Genomic DNA, 19,044 nt, shown 5'->3' on the forward strand with positions numbered 1-19,044 from the left:
CCAGCCACAGAGGACCACACGCGGTATGACTCCATTGTGTGAAATGTCCAAATCAGGCAAATCCAGAGAGACGGGAAGTAGATTAGCATTGCTGGGACCTTGGGGGAGGGGAAAATGGGGAGCATGAGGCTCCTTTTGGGGATGACTAAAATGTTCTAAAATTGATTGTGGTGATGCTTGCACAAATCTGTGAATATACTAAAAACCAAAGACAAGCATGATTTGAATGGGTAAATTATATGGTGTTGAATTACAGCAATACAGCTGTTATATAAGAGAAAAAAGCCCCCTTCACCCAAACCTGCCCCGGGGCTGGTCTCTGCACACCGCAGCGTCCCACCTCAGGCCCCTGCACAGGCGCTTTCCCCCTATGGACAACTGTCCCCTTGTCTGTGCCCACGTACTCTCTGCCCTTCGAGGCCTCAGGCCCAGCTCAGGGGTCTCCTCCCTGCCGGCCTCCCCTGACCACCCCTGTCTCGGGTCCAACAGCTCCTTCTCCCTCTGACGACGTGTCAGGCGCTGGTGGGGCAATCCGTCCCCGCTGGGATTTCACGGGGCCTCATAAGGAACAGCCCTCTCCCCCGCCGAGAGACAGACAGGCATCAGGCAGACAGACAGCACGACACGAGCTCTACTACTGGAAAACCTGGGTCATGGATGTGGCTTACGTGTGGGGCATCTGTGGGCTGGCAGAAACGGCTGGCGAGCTGCCGTGGCCCCTGCAGGGGCGTCCTAGAAGGGACGCGGGGTCTGAATGAAGAGGGACCCCAAAGCCAGCCTGTGGGCTCCCATCTCTCCCAGCTTGCCCAGGGAGGCCCAGAATGCTGGGGCCAGACCCTGTTTCCACCCTCCCTCTCACTCTCCCTGACCACCCACGCTGGCTGCTGTCGGCCCCCAGCCTGCCACATGCTCTCTCAGGAAGAATCTGTGGAATGACCGAAGGACAGAACTTCTGACATATGTGGCTGCATGGATGAGGGGGTGGGTGAGTGGATGGATGGCTGGGAGGATGAGTGGATGGATGGAAGGGTTACTGGATGGATGGATGGATGGATGGATGGATGGGTGGGAGGATGAGTGGATGGATGGGAGGGTTACTGGATGGATGGATGGATGGGTGGGAGGATGAGTGGATGGATGGGAGGGTTACTGGATGGATGGATGGATGGATGGATGGATGGGTGGGAGGATGGATGGACGGGTGGGTGGGAGGGTGAGTGGATCAATAGAATTTATGTTTCTCTAAATTTCAAAAAGTAGATAAAATGAATAGATTTTCCCCTAGGTGAGTCCCTCAACACACCCTTTTTCTATGGATCAACAGCCCTGGAATGGAAAAGCTCAAGAAAGGCTTTCCTGCACTGGCCTAGACTCACATTCCTAGAAATAAAGACAGTATTACAGAAAGGGCCTTCACCACCATCTGATTCTTCCCCCAAGCAGCTGAGGAAACAGAGACCCCAGGTGGCAGTATGACACGCCCAGGCCTCAGGGCATGCCTCCTCCTCAGAGCCAGCAAGGGCTGTGTCTCACCTCTCCCAGATGCTGTGCATCAGGTTGGTATTCAGGTCCATGAACACAGTGTAACAGTCATTCTTCACGGACACCAGGCGGCTGCTCCTGGCCTCCGTGCGTCTCCTTGGCCTGAGGCGAAACCTCAAGGTGATAGCCTTGGTGGTGGCCGTCTTCTCGGTGTCCTCCTGGGCCTCCTCAGTGGGCCGGATGCTGTAGCGGTGGTAACTGAGACCTGGAATCGTGGTCAGCACATGCAGGCGGTATGCAGACGGCATCCCCTGGACCTACAGGGCCGGCAGGACAGGAGGAGACAGCGGATTTCAGGGCCAGAAGACACCTCAGTCTCCCCAGCAACCTCTGACTCGCATACCTCCTAGAAGGGGTGCTCACTACCCACTGATGCAATAGGGTGTTTCCACCACTGACTGTGCTGAGCTTCCCCCCACTGCATCCGCCCTGTTCAACAGGATCCAGCCACAGCCTCGTCTCCCTCCCCTGCCTCCCTCAATCCTTTAGGGCCAGATCACAAAGCACCCTTCCTCCCCAACACTCCTGCCATTTCCTGCCTCTGAGCCTTTGCTCATGCTGTTCCCTCTACCTGGAGAGCGTTTTCTTGGGAGGGGTGCCTTTGTCCCCCAATCCTCCAACTTCCCCCTGGAAGGACGTTTTCAGGTAAACCCTCCCGGCCTCTCCCCAGCTCCTTTCACTTGCTTTAGGGAGAGGGTTGGGCGGGGCCCCTGGGCACTTGAGGCGGGGCCCCCTCACTCTCTAGGGAGAGCACGCAGTCTCTGATCCCCTGTGGGAGGCAAACCCACGATTGCTGCACACTCTCTCCCACCCAGCCGTTATCTGAAAACAGCAGACTTCTCGTCCCACCCGCCCCATCCTGCTAGAGCTGATTTTCCTCCATCACAGTCACCATCGTCGGTCACATTCTGTATTTTCTTACCGTGTTTCCTGCCTGTCCCCACCTTCCACCCCCTAGGACATGAGCTCCTGAGGGCAGGGACGTCTGTCTGTTTGGTTGTTATGGGATCCCCAGTGCCTACGGCAGGGCCTGACACGCAGTAGGAACTCCAGAAATATTTAAGTGAATTTACTCTTCCTCAGTGTTGCATTTGGATAGGGGAGGGGTGCTATGTGCTGGGTCTGCTCAAACCTGCACCCCTCTCTCCCCTCCCTTTGTCAGATGAACACCTCCTTCTGCTGGCTCAGCTGAGGGCTGGTGCCCTGGCGCCCCGGCTTACCACTCCACACCTTGTGTCCATTTCAATGTCTGCTCCCATGACCTCACATGACACTCTTGTCCAGGGACCCAGCCCCCAGCCCAGGGCCAGAAGCAGAATAGGCGTTCAGGAGTGTTTGCTGAACGACTGACTGATGGCAGCACCTCCCCCACTTCTCCAAGGACGGGTTGGCCAGGTGAGAGGTAGGGTGCCCTCTGGAATGCATGCCGGCTCCAGGCCGTGGAAGGAGATGACAAGGGAGAGGACACTTAGGCTGGTGTCTGGGTGTTGCAGAAAGAGGCAGATTGGGTCCAGCCCCCCAACATTAGCACCTCCAAAAACCAGCCCTTTAAGCCTCCTGAAGGCCTTTCCCGTGCAAAAGTGGAAATTCACATCAGAATATACCAATATTCCTGAAAGGGCATAAGGGGGAACCCCCTCTGCAGGCAGACCACACCAAGACCCTCTGGGGAGGGGAGAGGAGAAAGGGACTTCTGGCCACGTCAGATGCTCGAAGCCCCGGGTGCGTGCCCTGGATGGGTCCCGCTGACCCTCAGTGGCCATGTGCCCGACACAGCCGTCCCCGTGGCGAGGGAGGGTCGTCACAGGTCCACAACCACATCTCGCACTCCTGGGAGAGCAGGGTCAGCAAGCTGCACGGGCACCTCCAGCAGGCTCCAGGGCCATACCTGTGCAGGCACAGGCTGGCCTGACTTGTCTGTGACGCTGGCACTGGAGAAGCCCACAGTCAGGGTGACGATGGTGGTGACCGTCCAGGCCAGGGGGTTGTAGACCACAGCAAAGTGTCCCCCGGGTTGTGGGCCTGCACACAGACAGCAGGCTTTACTTGCAGCCACTGGACTCACTCAACACACCGGGTGCCCCTGGAGAGCGGAGGTTCCACATGCTCCTCACACGCTTCTCCGGCAGCCCCGCTTGACTGATGAAGAAACTGAAGCCCAGAGAGGTAGAGTCGGCTGCCCAAGGTGACCCAGCTTCCGAGGCCTGGCTCCAAAGCTTTGACTGCTGCACATTGTGAGGGACCAGAGAATTCTCCAGAGCCTGGGGGTCAAGTCCAATCACCTACCCTGGCATTTGATGCCCCTGCGATGCAGACCTGATTCCCTCCCATTCCATCCTCCACCCTCTGTGCCCCGAGCTCTGACCACGTCTGACGACTCATGGATCCCTGAACACATCACACACTCTCTAGCCCCCGAGCCTCTGCCCAGGCTGTTCCTTTGGCTGGAATGCCTCTCCTGGTCTTCTCCACTCAGCCCTTGTGCGGGAAAGCCGCCCCGTAAGCTCACGGGAATGGACCGCCCCAGCTGGCAGTGAAGTGAGACCCCAGGTTCTAGCTCTCTTTCTCGGACTGTCTCCCCTACCCGACCGCAGTCCCTGTGTGCAGGGGCCCTGTCCGCTTCACCCCTGGTCCCCAGGGCCCTTCCAGAGCCTGGAGGTCGGATGAGACTGCACGCAGACCCAGAGGCAAGAGGAGCAGGTCTGCCGAGCTGCGAGGCCAGAGGTGAGAAGTGCACAGTGACGCAGGGCAGGCTGGTGTGGGGGCCTGGGGAAGCCCTGTGCAGAGTAAGAGCTCCTGCACACACAGGGACACGACCTGTCCAGATTTGTCCAGGACTCTCCGGGTTTGGGACCCACTGGGCCCCAGGCAAACTGGTATGATCCTCACTCTACACATGCGAAACCCTCACATACAAAGAGGCCGGCCCAGTGGCTGCGCTGATGTGATTTACAGCCAAGCTGAGCTCAGGAGGGAGTGAGGGGAGCCAGGCTGGGACCTGGTCTCTGAGGAACTGCATCCTCTCTGCAGAGTGGGCAGTGCACGGCTAACAGTTTGAATCCCTGCTCTGCTCCTTCCTACCTGTGTGACCCTGGGCAAGTCCACAACCTCTCTGTTTCTGCCTGGGTCCTCAGCTATAAAGTGAGGACAACAGCAGTTCCTAGCTTACAGAGCGTTGGCGAGGCATTACGTTAAACATGCATGAAGAGAACTTAACAAATGCCCAAATGGTGGTGGCAGCTATTACTCGCTCTAACGTCAACCCTTCCTCCGGTCTCGGAGAGGAAACAGGCTCAGAAAGGGGAAGGCACCTGCCCGAGGTCAGGCCGAGGGTCGGGCACATGACGGATGTGGCCTCAGAGTCTGAAGCTCAGGTGGTCCAGGCCCCTCTGCAGACTCCTCAGGCCCCCCTCTCAGAAGAGGGCCAGCGCCCCCCGCAGGGGCCTCTCTCACCTGAGTGGACCCGGGTCCTGTCCAGGACGATGGAGGCCATCAGCTTCTGCACGCCCTGCATCCCCGCGTGCAGGTTCTCCACGTACATCTCTGTCACCTCCGGGGTGTGAGTCCCAGTGATGCCATCGTGGTGCTGCACCTGCAGCCCCCACCGGAGCGGGGCAAGAAGCGGGTCAGCACCTGCCTCTGAAAAGCGCCTGCTGGGCACTTGGCACCCTCTGGGCGCTGGCTCTCATTCCCGTCCCCGGGTGCCAGTGGAGAAGGTGGGCGTCCTCCCTCTCTACAGAGGAGGGAACTGAGGACCAGAGAGGCTGACGAACTTGCCCACCCTTTTCTGACCTAATGGAAACCCCTGACCCGAGTCCTCTGCCTTGAGCAGACAAGAGACTTGTGGAAGGGACCCCCCCACCGCCCCCTGCTTCACCTGCATGACCCAGTCTTCCCATAAGTGCCGCTGGTCCCCTGCAGGCACGCTCCACACGGGCCGTTCACGCCTCTCTGCACCGAGCTAGGGGCAGGATTACCTCTTCTTCACAGAAGGGAAACCGAGGCTCCACAAGGGGAAGCCACTTGGCCCAGCCACTCTGATGGACTTTACGGTCAACCCGTCTCACCCCCAACACAGTGACAAGTTCTGCCAGCCCTTCCCTGTAGGCGGCTGTACACATGTCACGGCCGCTGTGGCCACTTGCCAGCCGGGTGTTGAGGACAAGTTATAGGACTTGGGTCTCAGTTTTCCCACCCGCACAGGAGGGGACAAGAGGAGACGGAAACTAACGAACAGTCGCCTTTGTGGCAGCCCCCGCTAAGCGGGTTCTATACACTATCACATTCGATTATCCCACCACCAACATGGGTGGGCACGTGCTTCTCATTGTCCAGGGAGAAGGAAAGTCATCTGCCTGAGGCCACACAGCTGAGCTGAAATTCGAATCCAGGCAGGTGGACACCAATGCCGCTCTACTTTGCCCTCTACCCACTGGGGGAACGGGGCTCTAGGTTGCGGAAGCCGCCATCTGGATGCTGTCTGACTGTGGCCCTGGCCTTGGCCCCACATCCCCATGCAGGGGCCTCATGAGGAAGGGTGACCTCACTGTTCTCTTCGGTGAAGTGGCCCTCGGGTGCCCAGGGCTGGGAGGGTTTGTGAGCCTGGGGATGGAGAAGCACTCTGCACAGGAGGTGCCAATCCTGCACTGTGGCTGAGGGGCGGGGCGTTACCTCAGACACCGCCCAGCGGAGCTGTCGCAGCTGCTGCAGGGCCCAGGCCGGGTCCAGGGGTCGGAGGGGGGCCGGCCACATGAACCGTGTGAACATGGACTCCCCAGCGTACAAGAGGGCGCTGGCTCGCCTCGCCAGCCCCTTGAGCCCACTATGGGATGAGTAGAAGCCGGTCCAGGCCTCAAACGCTTCTGCAAGACAAGGGCGGGCAGTGGACATGAGAAGCCTGCACAGCGAGACAGCCAGGCCCTGGCCACCAGGACCTGAGACAGCTGGGGGCAGAGAGAGGCGGGGTCTGCCTGGGGCACCCAGGGAGGCAGCCCAGGGCAGTGATCCTGCCCCAGCCAGGCCAGGCCCTACCTGGGGCTCCTGGGAGGGGCTGGGACAGGTGGGAGGATCAGGGAGGGCCGAGGCAGGCCGGGGTGGGCTGGGTGCTGAAGGAGTGTGATGGGAGACAAGAGCCAGGGGCGAACCTGGGGAACCTGGATCAGCCCTGTGAGCAAAGGGCCTGGGGGACCTCGGGGAGGGGAGAGAAGAGAAGAGGGCCTGGTGGGCAGGAACGGAGAAGGGCCCTGACTCCTGGCAGAGGCTTTTGCACGTGACTCTGTGGGCAGTGGGGAGTCCCCGGACAGGTCTGCATTTCAGCGGGGTCCCTCTGGGAGCCCAGGGAGGACGGATGGGAGGGGGCGATGGGAGCTGAGAGCCCCCAGGAGCCGCTGTCCTGACCCTGGACAGAGAAGATGAGGCCTGGTGGAGGCAGCGGTGGGAGGAGGGAGGGCACCCACCCCATAGCTGCGTCTGACAAAGGGGCTCACTGGTCTCCACTGTTCCTGCCTCCTGCCTGCTCCAAGGACTAGGCCGTGCCTCCATTCCCTGTTGCACAGGACCCGGAGGGTTCTCCAGACCAGGAGGGGTAGCCACGTGGCTCCGGGGGCCAGAGAGACCAGGTCCCCCAAAGCTCCATCGCCACGCTGAGCGTCCACATCAGCCAGGGGCACTCCACAGCCCAAGCTCTGAGCACAGCACCAGCCGGGCCTAGAGCACCCCCAAACGCCCAGTGTCGTCTTCACCTCAGCTGGCCAGTCTCCCAGAAAATAGCGTGTCCTCCAGGAGACCTCGATGAAGCCACGCCCAGCTAAGCGCCCCACGTGACGACGCCATAGCCCCACCCCCTAGAGGTAGCCACGCCCACATGGACGTGTCCCCTCCTACCTCAACGTAACCACGCCCACATCGATGTAGCCCCTCCCACCTCCACGGTAGCCAGCCTGCCACCAAAGTGATCCCATCCGCAGTGTCCTGAGAGCTGCGCAGCTCCAGCCTGACACCGCGCAGTTGAGAGACCTCGACCCTGAGGGGCAAGTCCTACTCAGGTCACGGGTGAGGCAGGACAGTGTCCCTCCTGGAACCAGCCCTGCAGCTGGGGTCCACCCTGGCATCTCTTTGGAAAGAGAAGAAATTGGTAGAAGGGATGTGGTCGCTGCCGAGCCTTCTCAGGGGCGTCCCTCCATCCTCCTGAGAACCCACTTCATTGACGACGAAACCTGGGCTCGGAAAGGGCATCACTTACCCAAAGCCACATAGCCCGTGAGGGGAGGAGCCGTGATCCAAACCCAGGTGTGCGTCTGAATCACTGCTTGGGGCCAACCCTCCCCCTGTAGCTGCTGGTCGGTGGGGGAGGGCAGGGCGCAGGCCCCAGGCAGGCCTGGCTCCAGACATCCTGGCCTCCGTTAACTGTTCAGCCAGGGGATGCCCTCCAAGCGTGGATCTCCTACCTGTCTGATGGGGCTAAACACACGTCTCCTCTCTCCCTTCCAAAACCACCTCTCCGACTGAATGAGCCCGTGCACGCAAGCTGGTGCTGGGCAGAGCTGACTGGGACACAGGGGCTGCGTTCGGGGCCCTGAGCTGTCCTGGGCCCTGGTGACCTGCCCCTTTCCCCCCCTAACCCCCACAGCCCCTTGCCTTCTCCTTCTGAGCAAAGGCAGAGCAGGACAACATGGACCCTCCAAGGGCTCTGCATCTTATGCAGTAAATATGTTAGATGGTTCGACAGTTTAGCCAACACTGTTCCCCACTGATGCCCCTGAGGCAGGGCCTGGGCATGGGGTGGGGGGCTTTTCCTGCCTCCTCCAGCTCTCAGCGTCGTGCTGTGCTTGGTCTAATTCCCGCCTGGATTAGCAGACAGTGGAGGCGGGGTCCATAGGGGTCTCAGGAGCAGGGGGCTCAGCCTGGGAGGAGTCCTGGTGCTGGGCTGGCTTCGTGGCACCCTGCAGGCCCTGCATTAGCCTCCTCGGCCCGGGCTGCACGGCTGACGTCCAGGGCAGAGAAGACATCGGCATTACTATCAGCTACATCTGCTGAGCCTTCCTCTGGACCAGGCACTAGGCTCAGAGCTTTTCTTGTCTCTTCATTTTTACAACTCGATGGACTAAGCACCGTTACTGTCCCCACTGTACTGAGGAAGGACAGTTCCACAACTTGCACGCGGCCAGGAAGTAGGCAGGCTGACTCCACATCTGGCCCCTTTAACCCTTAGACTGTGCTGTCTGCAGCCAGCACAGACCTGGCCTCGAGGACACAGACATGAAGAAGCTGAGGTCCCCTAACCAAGACTATGTACTACCAGAAAGGAAACTGGGGGCTCTGGGAACACGGAGGAGCCACCTGGTCTAGCCGTAATATGAGGAAAGGCTTCCTGGAGGAGGTGATGTTACAACCTATGTAGGACTTAAGAAGGAAGACAAGGTGGAAGAGGGTTACTCCTGGCAGAGAGCCCTGCACTGTGAAGGCATGGAGGCTGGAACTGACTGTGGGCCATGGGGAGAGTTGGACCTGGGGGAGCCGGGCCGTGTGTGGCAGCTGGGATGACTAGGCGGGACAGGTAGTTCGGGGCAGGGCTCGTCTCTGTCCCAGTGCCCCTCATGGGCTCAAAGTGCAAGGCTAAGCAGACATCAGGGGTGCAGAGGCTCCCTGGCACCAAATCGCCACTCCCCACGCCCAGAGACTCGTACCTGAGGAGTAGGGCAGGAAGTCTTGGTGGTCACGGACAGGCCAGGTGAGATTGAGAACGTGCAAGGCATGAAAGTAGTCGCTCAGTGTGGCGTACTCGGCGGAGACGCCGCCCACGTTCGTGTTGATGTGGTCCAGCAGGAGGTCCATGTTGCTGAGCTGCACCGGGGCGTTGAAGAACTGCTCGTCGCACCCCTGCGGCCGGGCACAGAAGCAGCCCCGTCCTTCCAGGCCCATCATCTCCCCACCAGCCTCCCCTCGCTCTCTGGGGCGGCTGCTGAAGGCCCCAAAGAGCTCCCATAGCTGAATCCTCTGGACGTTTCAGGATTCCTTTTTTTAATCACGTTGCACATTTTCTCCCCATACCCGTGTGGACCTTTTGAGCACCTTCACCCAACTGCCCCGCCCCCGCCTCTGGCGACCACAAATCTGATCTCCTTTCTGTGAGTTTGAGGTTTTTTAGATCCCACATGTAAGTGAGATCACACAGTATTCGTCTCCTTCTGTCTGATTTATTTTACTCCTGGGGAGTTTCTTACAGCCCATCAGTATTACTGCTTATCAATATCATTAATATAATAATACAATAATTATTAATGACTGATAATAGCCATGACTCAAATTTACTGACCTTGACCTCATCTTCAAAAAGACAGTCAAAGTAAAAAACCCGATGAATTCCAGGAAACACACAAGCTACCAAGACTGAATCATGAAGAAATGGAAAATATGAGCGGACTGATTAGTAGTGAGGAGATTGTAAGGAGTTGGTAATAAAAACCGCCCAAAAGCAACAGTCCAGGACCCCACACATTCACTGGTGAGTTCTCCGGAACATGTAAACGCGATTTAATATCAATCTTTCTCAAACTCTGCCAAAAGTAGAAGAGGAGGGAAGAGTTCCAAGTTCATTTTACGAGGTCAGTTTACCCTGATACCAAAGCCAGGAAAGGACGCCACAAGAAAAGAGAATGACAGAGGTGGGAGGGGGAGCAAAATGGGTGAAGGGAGTCAAAAGGTACGAATGTCCAGTTATAGGATGAGTCCTGGGGTGTCAGGCACAGCGTGGTGAATCTAGTTAATAATACCGTATTGCATATTTGAAAGATGCTAAACGAGTAGACCCTAAAAGTTCTCATTACAAGAAAAAATGTGTTTGTAACTATGTGTGGTGATGGATGATAAGCAGACTTCTTGTGGTGATCGTTTCGCAATATATACAAATATCTGATCACTATGTCGTACACCTGAAACTAATATGATGTTATATGTCGATTACATGTCAATAAAAAAAGAGAGCTTCTGGATAAAACAACAAAGTTCCCCCCGAATAGTCACAGTAATTCCAAATTATCCTTGTGGGAATTTTGCCACGCAGAGTGACACAGGAAATAGAGTTAACAGTGAGAATCCACGTAAGGGTCGGGGGTCTGGCCTGGAGGAGGCAATGTCTTAAGTTTGGCCTGAGATCACCGCAAGTCCAGCTGAGGTTGTTCAAATGCGTTGCGTGTGCACCCCACATCTTGGCCCCCACCTAATGCCCAGACGGCTCCCAGTGCACATATTAAACATCTGAACTGGCGATCCCCGGGCCGCCAAAGCAGAAAGTGCACACTTCACCGTGCGCCCCCGGGCCAGCCCCCTCCTTAGGTTTTGATAGGTGACCCTGCAAGATTTGTCCAGAGATTAAAAATCTGCAGTTCCTGGGAACTGCACCTGACTCTCACGGACAAAACAGACAGGAAGAAGGCAAGTTCTCTTAGCTTCTGATGGGTGACCCAGCAAGATTTGTCCTGTGAGAAGCCAGTGTGACGTGACCTCCGGAATTCATCAGCTCTCAGGCTGGAGAAAGAGGTGAAGCCCTAAGATGTGTTCTCTTCACCGTTCTTATGGATTTGGTTGCGAGCTCACAACAAACAGTTGGAGGACGGATAGCATAATGAACAGTGGTACCGCACCATCACCGCTGGAGGGACCCCTGAGCTAATGCACCCCAGAGGAACTGCCCTCTTCCCAGTGAAGGGTCCTGAGTAAGAGCCAGCAGCAGGGCGTGACTAGGGCCCCCGGGCGTGCCAACAGCCGTGTCCTCAAAAGGGGCCCCGGAATAACACACTGACCAGGCACACCCACATTTGTGAACCCTGCAGGACTCCCCTGGGGCAGCTGCGTGCTGCCCAGAGGGCGAGGGCACGGGATGACGTTTGGGGCTTTTGTGATCTGGACACAAAATGTCGTGGGCAGCTGTTTCTGTCTTCCTTTTGCAAACATCACATTCTAGTTTGAACTGTCGAGAACATCAATATATTGTTTCTTTATTTCCTACATATACTTTAAGTTATGCCCCAAGCCTCATAAACAGTAACGTATATTTATAATATTTTGATTTAATGTCACACCAATGGGCCTACTGACCTAATGTATAGAGTTTTACTGGTTTTTTAAAAAAAATTTCTTAATATCTGCACCTATACAAAAAAGCCATAATAAATAAAAACAGACAAAAAAAAAAAACCCTAAAATGTCATTAAAAAAAAAAAGTCAAGAGTTAAGAAGGCAGGCTGTAGAGCCCACCTACTGGGATCTGAACCCAAATTCCACCCCTTCCCAGCCGTGTGGCCTCAGGCTGATTCCTTAAGCTCTCTGGTTCTCAGTTCTCTCACCTGTAAAATGGAATGCCAGTAGCGCCTGCCTCCTAGGCCCAGTGGGGCAGATGAAAAGGATAAGACAAGTGCGTCCCATAGAACAGTGCCTGGTGCACAGCAGGTACTCAACAAAGGTCAGCGATGATGTTGATGAGGACAACGACGTGGACGCCTGGGTACTGGACCCTGGGGGCCACCTCCTCTCACTTAACCTCAAAGCCAGCCCATGATCAGGTCCTGTCATTATCCTCACTTGACAGATGAGGAAACTGAGGCTCAGAGGGCTCTAAGTCACACGCCCACACGGTAGGGAGCCAGGCTTCGCGCCCAGGCCTCGGCCCTCAACACTGTGATGGGACAAGGAGAGCTGGGTGGAAGCTGGAGGCTGGCACGGGCGAGGGCGAGGGGTCGTGTTACAGGTGGGAGAGCCTGGGGTGGGTCCAGGCAGAGGCGGGAGCTGGTAGAGTGGGCGAGGCCTCGGGTGTGCAGGGAAGGACCACTCCGGGCCTGAGGAGAGCTGCCTGCGTGGAGACCGGCCGGGTCCGAGCAGGACTCGAGTGCAGTCCCTGGGCTGAGAGGGGCACACCGGGGCCTGGAACCCCGCCTTACCCAGGGCCAGAGGACGTGGGGTGTCCGGAACCAGGGGGCCCGCTCCTTCACATTGCCCACCAGGTCCTTCACATAGAGTTTGATGTTGCCTGAAGTGACAGGGGGATCCATGTCGGGGTATATCCCATTCCGAGGTGGAGTCGGGAAGACAGGGGAACCATCCCAGTTAAAGCCTCTCCTGCAAGACAGAGGAGGGTTAGGGAGGCCCCACCTTGAGAAGAAAAGTAGCCTGGGGTCGGGGAGGACCAGCAGGGCTCAGAGAGGCCACGGTGTGGCACAGGGCCTGCAGACCCACGCGGGGCCTTCGTCTCCGCATCCGTGCAAAGGGCAGGTCAGGCATGGGCAGCACGAGCTTTGTAGACGGATGCGGCTCAGATCCAGGTGCCGCGGGTCACCAGCCCTGGAACCTCAGGCACATCCCTCCGCACGGGCCCGCACTTCTTCAGCACCATGTGGAGCCCACGACCTCTGCACCCTCACTTCCATCGCCGTGGATCTGATGGGATTCGTTTGATCATTCGTTCCTTCAGGCCACATTCCAGCCCGTCAGACCCGGGGCGCAGGACCCCAAGCAGGGTTGCGGCTGGGGTGAGGCGAGCGAGGACCTGCCTCGGACGCAAAATGTAAGGGGGTGCCAAAGTCTCAGTAGACACACGAGTAATATTCTAATGCGATATTTTAAAATATAAAAATTATTGCCAAAAAAATCACGATGAACAAAATAACAAAGTTTTAAATAAAGACAGAAGCAATATTACAGATTTTCCCTTTTGCTCCAAGCTCCGATAGACTTTGGCATGGCACAGATCCCAAGAACAAGCCTTGAGGTCTGGGGAGCCCCCAGTTAGGGTCTTCCCAGCCTCAGGTCCGGCGGCATATATGGGGGGGTCCTGGCCAGCCTGCAGGAACGGCCACTTCAAACCCCTCTGAGCATCAGTCTCCTCGTCGGTAAAATGTACTCAAGGTCGTTAGGAGGATTAAATGAAAATACTGGGTGGAAAACAGCTAGAAGCAGTGCCTGGCTCAGAGCGGGGCCTGACAAATGGTCACGCCTGGCAGCGACTCTGCCGTCTGCCATCCTTCCCCGCAGCTGCCCCTTCATCCTGCCTGCTAATCTCTCCTGTTCAAAGAGGGGCTAAGCACCCGGCCCACAGCCTCACAGGTACCAAGGGGCGGAGTGAATTTGAACCCAGGGCCGTCCAACTCCCAAGAGCCCACAGGCTGGCTGTTCCCACGACGTGGAGGCCTTGGAGCTGGCCGCCTGACTAAACGCTGGCTCTGCCACTTTTGCTAATCACCGGATCTTGGGTGAGCGACCATGCCTCAGTTTCCCCGTCTGTTAGATGGGACCCTCAGTGCATCTCCCTCAGAGGGTTGCTGTGAGGGTCCTTGCTGAGGCAACGTGGGCGAGTACTTAGAAGAGGGCCTGGCCCGAGATGAGTACTCACGAGCAGTAGCCGTACTTGTCCATGACGTGCGTGAAGATCTCCTGCTGCGCCGACAGCGATGGGGACCCTCGCCACAGGAACTGCAGTCCCTGCGAACCCAGAGGGAACAGGTGAAAGCCAGGGCGCAACGGGGCTGCCCTGGCTCCACCCCCCTCAGCCCCGCCTGGGTCTCTGTGACCGCCACCTCTGCTGCCTCCTCCTTAAGATTCCTTCCGACGCCCCCCACCCCCACGTCACATAAGATTGCAGAATTTGCCGTCCAGAAGGAGCCTGCCTGCTTATGCACCCCTCCTCCCCAGGGCATCGCTCTCTCTGCCAAGGCCTGAAAGGGATGCTCATTTCTAACTCTGCTTGCATACCCCCAGGCACAGGGAGCTCATCACCTCTCACTAAGTGTGCAGTCTGCGTTTTAACAGTTCTGATGGTTAGAAAACGTTCAGGGTTACAAAGCAGGGATAATATCCTGGTTCTATCAGCACCAGCTCTGGGACCCTACACAGGTTCCCTGACCCTTCTGTGACTTGGTTTCTGCGCAGGAAAATGGGAGAGGGCCACACCCAGCCCTCAGAGGAGCTGCAGGAGAAATGAGCTGACGGGAGAAGCGTCCAGTGTGGCGCTTAGTGGGGTCTCAGTAAACAAGTTAGCTTCCTGCCCACCTAGAGCCCAGATCCACGCTGTTCTCACTCCTGCTGGCCAGGGCTGCCCTTCACCTCCAGAACTTTATCACCAAAGTCACCCTGGACAGATACTTACTTTTGGGGCCTTAGTTTCCCCATCTGTAAACCAGAGATAATTATGATACTACCTATCTTTATGGGTTGACTGGTGCCCCCCAAAAATATATGTCAAATTCCTTCCGCAGGACCTCAGAAAGTGACCTTATTTGGAAAGAGGGTCTTTACAGAGCTAATTGAGTTAAAAGGAGGTCATTAGGGTGGGCCTTGATCCAATATGACTGGTGTCTTTATAAAGGGGAAATTTGGACCCAGACACGCGCAGCGGAAGACGACGTGAAGACACAGGGAGGAGGCGGCCGTGCACACGCTGAGGCACCCTGGAGAGCAGCAGAAGGCGAGAGAGGCCTGGAGCGGATCCCTCCCCAGCACCTTCAGAGGGCGCACGGCCCTGCTGACTCAGGGATCTCGGACCTCGGGCTCCAGAACTATGAGATGAGACACGTCTGGTTTTCGAAGCCCCCAGTTTGGGGTACTTTCCTACGGCAGCCCCGGCAAAGGCGCACCCCACCTCGGAGGGCTGCTGTGAGGACTGACTGCAGTGGAGACGAGCTCCACAGGCCGTGCCCTCCGTAAGCAGGAAACGCAGCTTCCACAGAGCTCGTTTGTCGCCGCCATTTAGTTTCATAACAGCTGCCCACCCACCGGGAGGGTTGTCCCGTCCTGGCAAACCTGATCGCCCCAGCCGTCTCCTCCAGCGCATCAGCCACGGGTGACTGAGTGCAGTTCTGCTCCCGTCCCTCTCAGGACCCAGAGAAGGAAGCACCCCAGCCCCAGCCCAGCCGAAGGGGGAGAGGGACAGAAAGCAGGAGGCATCCAAGCTGGGCCTGCAGCACAGCAAGGAGCGGGCCGCGTAGGAGGAGAGGACACTCCTGCTGGAAGGAACAGCAAGAGGAAGGGATGGGGCGGGGACCGTCCACTGGCCCACGCAGCCACCAAGAATGCCCCCACGCTCCGGAGTCCAGCAGGGCCTCCTAAGATGCAGTGAACAGAGAGGGAGGGAAGGAGCGGCGAGCTGGCAGCAGCAGATGAGGCTCCCCCCTCACCTTCATTGCCTGCATGTTATCCTTCTGGTCGTAGTCGATGCGGGAGATGATGTGGGCATCAAAGCCCGCCAGGGCAAATAGGGTGGGGGTCGTGGCAGATGCACCAAATGGGTCGACCTGCCAGGAGAACTGCGGCCGGATCCCGAAGGTTTCATAGAGAAACCCGTGTCCTTCTGCAAAGACAGCACCGCCTTGCTGGTGACTGCAGGGTGGGCCCCTCCCACCCTCACTCACGCAGGGCCCCCCGCCCTGCCAGGGGCCTGAGTGCCATCTACTCAGGCAGGATCTTGCTGATGGAGAAAGGCTCCAGAATCATCCGACAATTCATTTTGTTCATGATTTAAGAGCCCCCACAACTTCTGGGAGAGAGAAAACCCCAGATTTGTACAGGCCATTGATCGGTGTTCCCCATGCGCTTCCCCGAATCCTGTCTTCTCAGCACCCTGGGAGCAAGGGCTGCAGTCTGCACTGTAAGGAGAGGGAGCTCAGACTCAGAGAGCTCGAGGAGCTGGTCTGGAGTTAAACTGCCTTTCACTGAAGAACTCCCCAGGCCTGGGGACATCGGCTGAAGCCCAGACGATAGCCTGGGGTTCTGGAACAGAACCGTGATCAGACCCATAAGCAAGGCCAAGCCAGGGGGAGAAGTGACTGCTAGGAGGTGTGGGTGGCCTGAGAAACATGTGAGCCTGAGGCACAGTGGAGGTGAGTGAGGATCTGGCAGGCAGTGTGGGCTTGGGGTGGGGCTCCGAGCCCTCAGGACCACCAGCGGGAGAAGGCAGAGGGTGTGCGGGATGCAAAGGAGACCAGGAAGGAGCAGCGGGAGAGGAAGAGGAGAACAGGGGACCGTGGGCTCCAGGATGACGGAGGGATGGTCTGTCAACCCGCAAAAACAGAAACCCGTGAAGAGGCAAGGCGTTGATTTGGGATCAAAGAATTGCAATTCAGGGAGCACAGATTCAGGTAGAAACTCAAATAGGGTCCCGCTAGGGAGTAAAAGTCAGGAGCTTTTAAAGGCAAAGAGGGGAAGCGGGATCACAGAGAATGCTAATCAGTGTTGGAGGCAGAGAGGTAGTCTTGGCTGAGCATTGATTGACAGTTGATTCCATCTTTGGAAAGCCCACCATCCTCAGTCTTTGTGACCAGGGTGTCCCTTCTCCTACTGACTTCTCACACAATTGCTTATAAAACAATTGCCATTCTGGTCCAGTCCAGAGGTTTGGCCCAGCTCAAGGTTCAAGACAGCCGGGCAGTGTCTCTGAAAAGGCAGCTCTCAGCCCGTTGTAAAACGGCTCCACTATAGTCAGTTTTGACAGGCAGTAGTGTCACACTGAGAGAAGGCAGGTCCGCTGTGGAGGGCACATGTTCTCACCAGACAGGGTGGCCGGAGGAGGGTGTGCCTGAGGGCTGCCAACTCAGGGCCCCTTCTCTATTCCCAGAATCCTCACTGTGTTCAGGGAGCACCTGCTCTGACCAAGGGATGAATTACCATTGGTCTGAGCCGGTCACAACAAACTCATTCTCTCTGCAAGATATTTGTTTTCTCAACCTCTGCTAGAAGCTAGAGGCAGGCAAGGACTATGGTCATAGCCAAAAGATGTCTGCGTTGAGCCTGCTTTGATTTCAGGGGAAGACTTCCCACTTTAAAAAGAGAGAATCAGGAAGAATGCCCCCTTTGGCCCGCTTTCCTGCCTTGAATGAGGATGTATGGCAACAGGATGCCTGGAGCTGTGGCAGCCATCTTGTGACTGCAAAGGGAAGGAAATGAGAATCACGAAACGGAAGAGCTGCTGACTCAGTCCCCAAACCATTACCCATCTTATTAAGTAGACAGCAAGTGTCCTTAAGACCCAAGCCACTGTGACTCAGGTTTTCTGGCCCTCTAGCAGAAAGCATTCTTGAGATCTAAAGGAAGAGGTGATTAATGAATGAAACTGATAATCTGCTAATTGGCCCCCAAGATACACTCTCCACTTTTTCTTTTAGTAGCAGAATCACACATTCCCTCTTAGTTCTAGCACTGTACACAGACACCTAGCTAGAGACTACATTCCCCAGCCACCCTTGTGGTGAGTGGAGGTCACATGACTCCATTCCAGCCAATGGGCTGTGAGCGAAATACTGGACTACATTCCCCAGCATACTGTGCAGCTGGGTGAGACCATGTGACTAAGCACTGGCCAATAGGATATGAACAGCAATGAGGACTACATTCCCAGCCTCCCTTTAAGTTAGGGGAGGCCATGTGACTAAGTTCTGGCCACATGAGCAGAGGAGATGAGGGCAGGTTCTGAGTCACCATTCACAAGGAAGCCGCCTGCCCTCTTGCCACCATTCCCTTTCCCCCTTCCTTGCTGGGATGACATTTCAGTGGGGTAAGCCACCCTCGGCCATGAAAGGAGGGCAGGGACACCCTAGGGGATGGCAGAGCAAGGGGACACCAGCAACTTGGGTCCCTGGATTACTCTGTGGAGCAGAGCCACCCAATCTCCCAGAACAGCCTGCAACTGGAGACTCTTTCCCATGAGAGAAATAAAGCTTCCTTCTGGGTTGAACCGCTGTCGATCGGTCTCAGTTAAAGCAGCTGGACCAGTGTCCTAACCAGTACAATGACCAGGTCAAGACCCACCTGGCCAGTGTGTGGAGGGCAGGGGCCAGCATGCAGGAGCCGAGAGTGAAGGAGAGAATGAGGGGAGATAGGAAAGGTGGCTGCAGCCTCAGCAGGAGTGACTTGCTTTCCTCCTTTTGAGGATAATGTTGAGCAAGTGTTAGTACTGCTGGAGAGTAGTCAGAGAGAAGGGAGGCCGAACAGAGACGACAACACAGGAGACAGAACGATGACTAGTTTCGGGTGTGGAGGGATGGGGGACGGGGCCAGGAGCTTGGTCTTGAGTACCCCAGGCCAGGCGTGGCCACCCAGGAGAGCCCAGCTGTCTCCTTTGCTCCCACTTGGATCTTTTGCTTCTCTCCACTCCTGCTACTGGAGCCCTGGGCCTCTGAGGTCCGAGCTGGGCTCTCTCCCACTCAGGATGGTGGCGGGGGGAGATCTCCCTCTGGCACCTGCCACTCTGCCAGGCCTCTGCGGAGAAGCCCAGCTGGGGAGCTGTCACCTCAAGGAGGGGCAGGAGAGCTCCCATCCCCAGGGGCTGCTGCGCACAGGTGGCTTCTCCTAACCACTGAGGTGCTGGGGACAAACGCTGTTCCCCTCATAGAAATCTCATGTCTAAAATTAAGGTGGGAGTCAGGTGATGCCAAGAGCAGGAGATGCGGAGGGAGAGGTGAGAAGAGTGAGCTCACTGCTGGCTGACGGCCCCCAGGCTCTGGTGGGCGGCCACAAGGGTCT

At 56.9% G+C, this 19,044-nt stretch overlaps 1 protein-coding gene across 5 annotated transcripts in view; it reads right to left on the reverse strand.

Annotated features, from left to right (window-relative positions):
• The window catches only part of MAN2B2 (mannosidase alpha class 2B member 2), a 41,818-nt gene that overhangs the window by 15,932 nt on the left and 6,842 nt on the right, over positions 1 to 19,044 (reverse strand). For 2 of the 5 annotated variants that reach the window (XM_070613316.1, XM_070613317.1), the window contains exons 4-11: positions 15,705 to 15,877; positions 13,925 to 14,013; positions 12,477 to 12,654; positions 9,228 to 9,420; positions 6,214 to 6,404; positions 4,996 to 5,134; positions 3,431 to 3,564; positions 1,534 to 1,799 (exon numbers count right to left, since the gene is read on the reverse strand). In XM_070613316.1, the coding sequence (XP_070469417.1) occupies positions 1,534 to 1,799; positions 3,431 to 3,564; positions 4,996 to 5,134; positions 6,214 to 6,404; positions 9,228 to 9,420; positions 12,477 to 12,654; positions 13,925 to 14,013; positions 15,705 to 15,877 (1,363 nt within the window). The remainder of the gene's footprint in view (positions 1 to 1,533; positions 1,800 to 3,430; positions 3,565 to 4,995; positions 5,135 to 6,213; positions 6,405 to 9,227; positions 9,421 to 12,476; positions 12,655 to 13,924; positions 14,014 to 15,704; positions 15,878 to 19,044) is intronic. The other 3 variants (XM_070613319.1, XM_070613321.1, XM_070613320.1) reach the window with 2 other exon arrangements.

Source organism: Equus przewalskii, chromosome 3 (assembly GCF_037783145.1).
Source record: "Equus przewalskii isolate Varuska chromosome 3, EquPr2, whole genome shotgun sequence".
NCBI lineage: Eukaryota > Metazoa > Chordata > Mammalia > Perissodactyla > Equidae > Equus > Equus przewalskii.